The sequence below is a fragment of the Perkinsus marinus genome, assembly GCF_000006405.1.
Source record: "Perkinsus marinus ATCC 50983 genomic scaffold scf_1104296935110, whole genome shotgun sequence".
In the NCBI taxonomy this organism is placed as follows: domain Eukaryota; phylum Perkinsozoa; order Perkinsida; family Perkinsidae; genus Perkinsus; species Perkinsus marinus.
In genome coordinates this window covers 1-1,573 of record NW_003214604.1, presented here as the reverse complement: position 1 = coordinate 1,573, position 1,573 = coordinate 1, and the positions used below count along the sequence as shown (strand labels likewise).

Below are 1,573 nucleotides of genomic sequence, written 5' to 3'. Positions count from 1 at the left end.
GTTAGCCGCCTTTCCATATGTGCTAGTCGCTTCTTCACATCCAGCACCTTGAAGATCGGCTCCTCCGTTAGTGCTGTTGCATCGTGCTTCTTTTGCAGTTCCTTAAACCACACCTGAATATCACAGTGCACAAGCTTCACCCTACCCTCCTAATTTCCCATCCTTCCTCACCTCAAATTCATCAGTATCATTGCTGACCTTCAAAACCGTCTCGTTGGCCACCCATGTACGATTAGTCGATACCTGAACAACCCCTAGAGCAGCTATCGAGGCCAAGACCCAACCCTACATTCTCCAACACTTTTCTGATACCCTCCACCTTCCTCGACACCCATTCCGGCAGGTCAGCACGTAACTCGACCTCATCAGCACGGAAGAGTATCGGCATCTGACCATCTCCCCATAGGACACAGACCCCACCTCCCTCCTAGCCTACCACAGCCTTCTTCAGACTGTCCAGCCGCTTCGTGTATTCCTCCAGCTGAGCATCGAAGCCATCCTCATAAAGCCAGTCCTCCGACTCCGATAGAGTCTCTAACACATACCGCAATGACAATCTTCCAACTCCAGCACGCCTACTCATGATGCCCGTCCTCATGTCCTCAGTGGTGACCTTATTCACCATCTCATCGTCCCCTCCCAGACGCTCTCTGAAACATACTTTCACCCCATGGGTCAGCCGCGACAACCCCACCTGCTGGAGTATATGTAGGCCTCAAAGTCATTCCGAGCCGACTCAGTGTCCTTCACCCGCTGGTCACGCTTGTCCAGGGCTTTCCCTGAGTACTACCAACATGACATCAAACTACCAGTAACATCAACTTCAATACTTCTTCGAATCGCCCTGCTGATCTCCTCCTCATCCATCGGCCTCGGATACCCCTGTTCCACTACCTTCTGGGAGAGGGTGACTACCAAGAAACCGTTAGTCCAGAGCAGCTCAAGCCCACACGTCTCACCAAATGCCTTCGACTTCACCATCTTCCAAGTGGGTTGCTGCTCAGCCTCATCACCATCAGCAGCAGCAGGAGCGGTGCCAGTCTTGGTCGAGTTAGTGTCCGTGCCTAAGCCAGACCAGCACTACCCCCTAGAGCTTCTATGAGACACCTACTGTTATCAACGCCAGGTGTCTCAGTAGCGTTAGCGGCACCCGATGCATCATTGGTAGAGTTAGTCTCCTTAGGGACCACCTTAGGTGCTTTAGGCTTGACGGTCTGAAGCGATCATACATCATCCTCTACTAGTCTCAAGAGCCACCACTAACACCCTAGCCCACCTGATTCCTCAACGTCTCGAAAATAGCCTGAGCCTTGTTCATTCTCACAATACCACTAGAGTCCGACTCGAACTTCAACTCAACCTGCAAGAGGAATGACCATCCTCCCCACACGACCAAGGACTTACCGTGGGCAGATCGGCGAGTGACGGAAGTTCGAGCGTTGGGTCCGCAGCCATTGCAGCATCAATGATCTCTTTCCGCCTTAGTTGCTGCTTCGGCACAGCGCTCTCACTCCAGTAATGTTCATGGTTTCAAGGAGGTTATCGTCTTCAAGATGCTCAGCTTAAGATCGAA

General features: G+C 52.1%; 1 protein-coding gene across 1 annotated transcript; it reads right to left on the bottom strand.

The window, feature by feature from the left end:
- Nucleotides 1–47: 47 nt before the first annotated feature.
- Nucleotides 48–1,318, bottom strand: Pmar_PMAR016712 (heat shock protein 70kD, putative; the record flags this gene model as incomplete). Its single annotated transcript, XM_002784529.1, has 10 exons — nucleotides 48–113; nucleotides 172–243; nucleotides 290–388; nucleotides 437–534; nucleotides 580–650; nucleotides 695–779; nucleotides 810–911; nucleotides 960–1,064; nucleotides 1,112–1,214; nucleotides 1,277–1,318. Coding segments are annotated over 10 exons (843 nt in total), but the record flags the coding sequence as incomplete, so codon positions are not given.
- Between the last annotated feature and the right edge of the window lie 255 nt (nucleotides 1,319–1,573).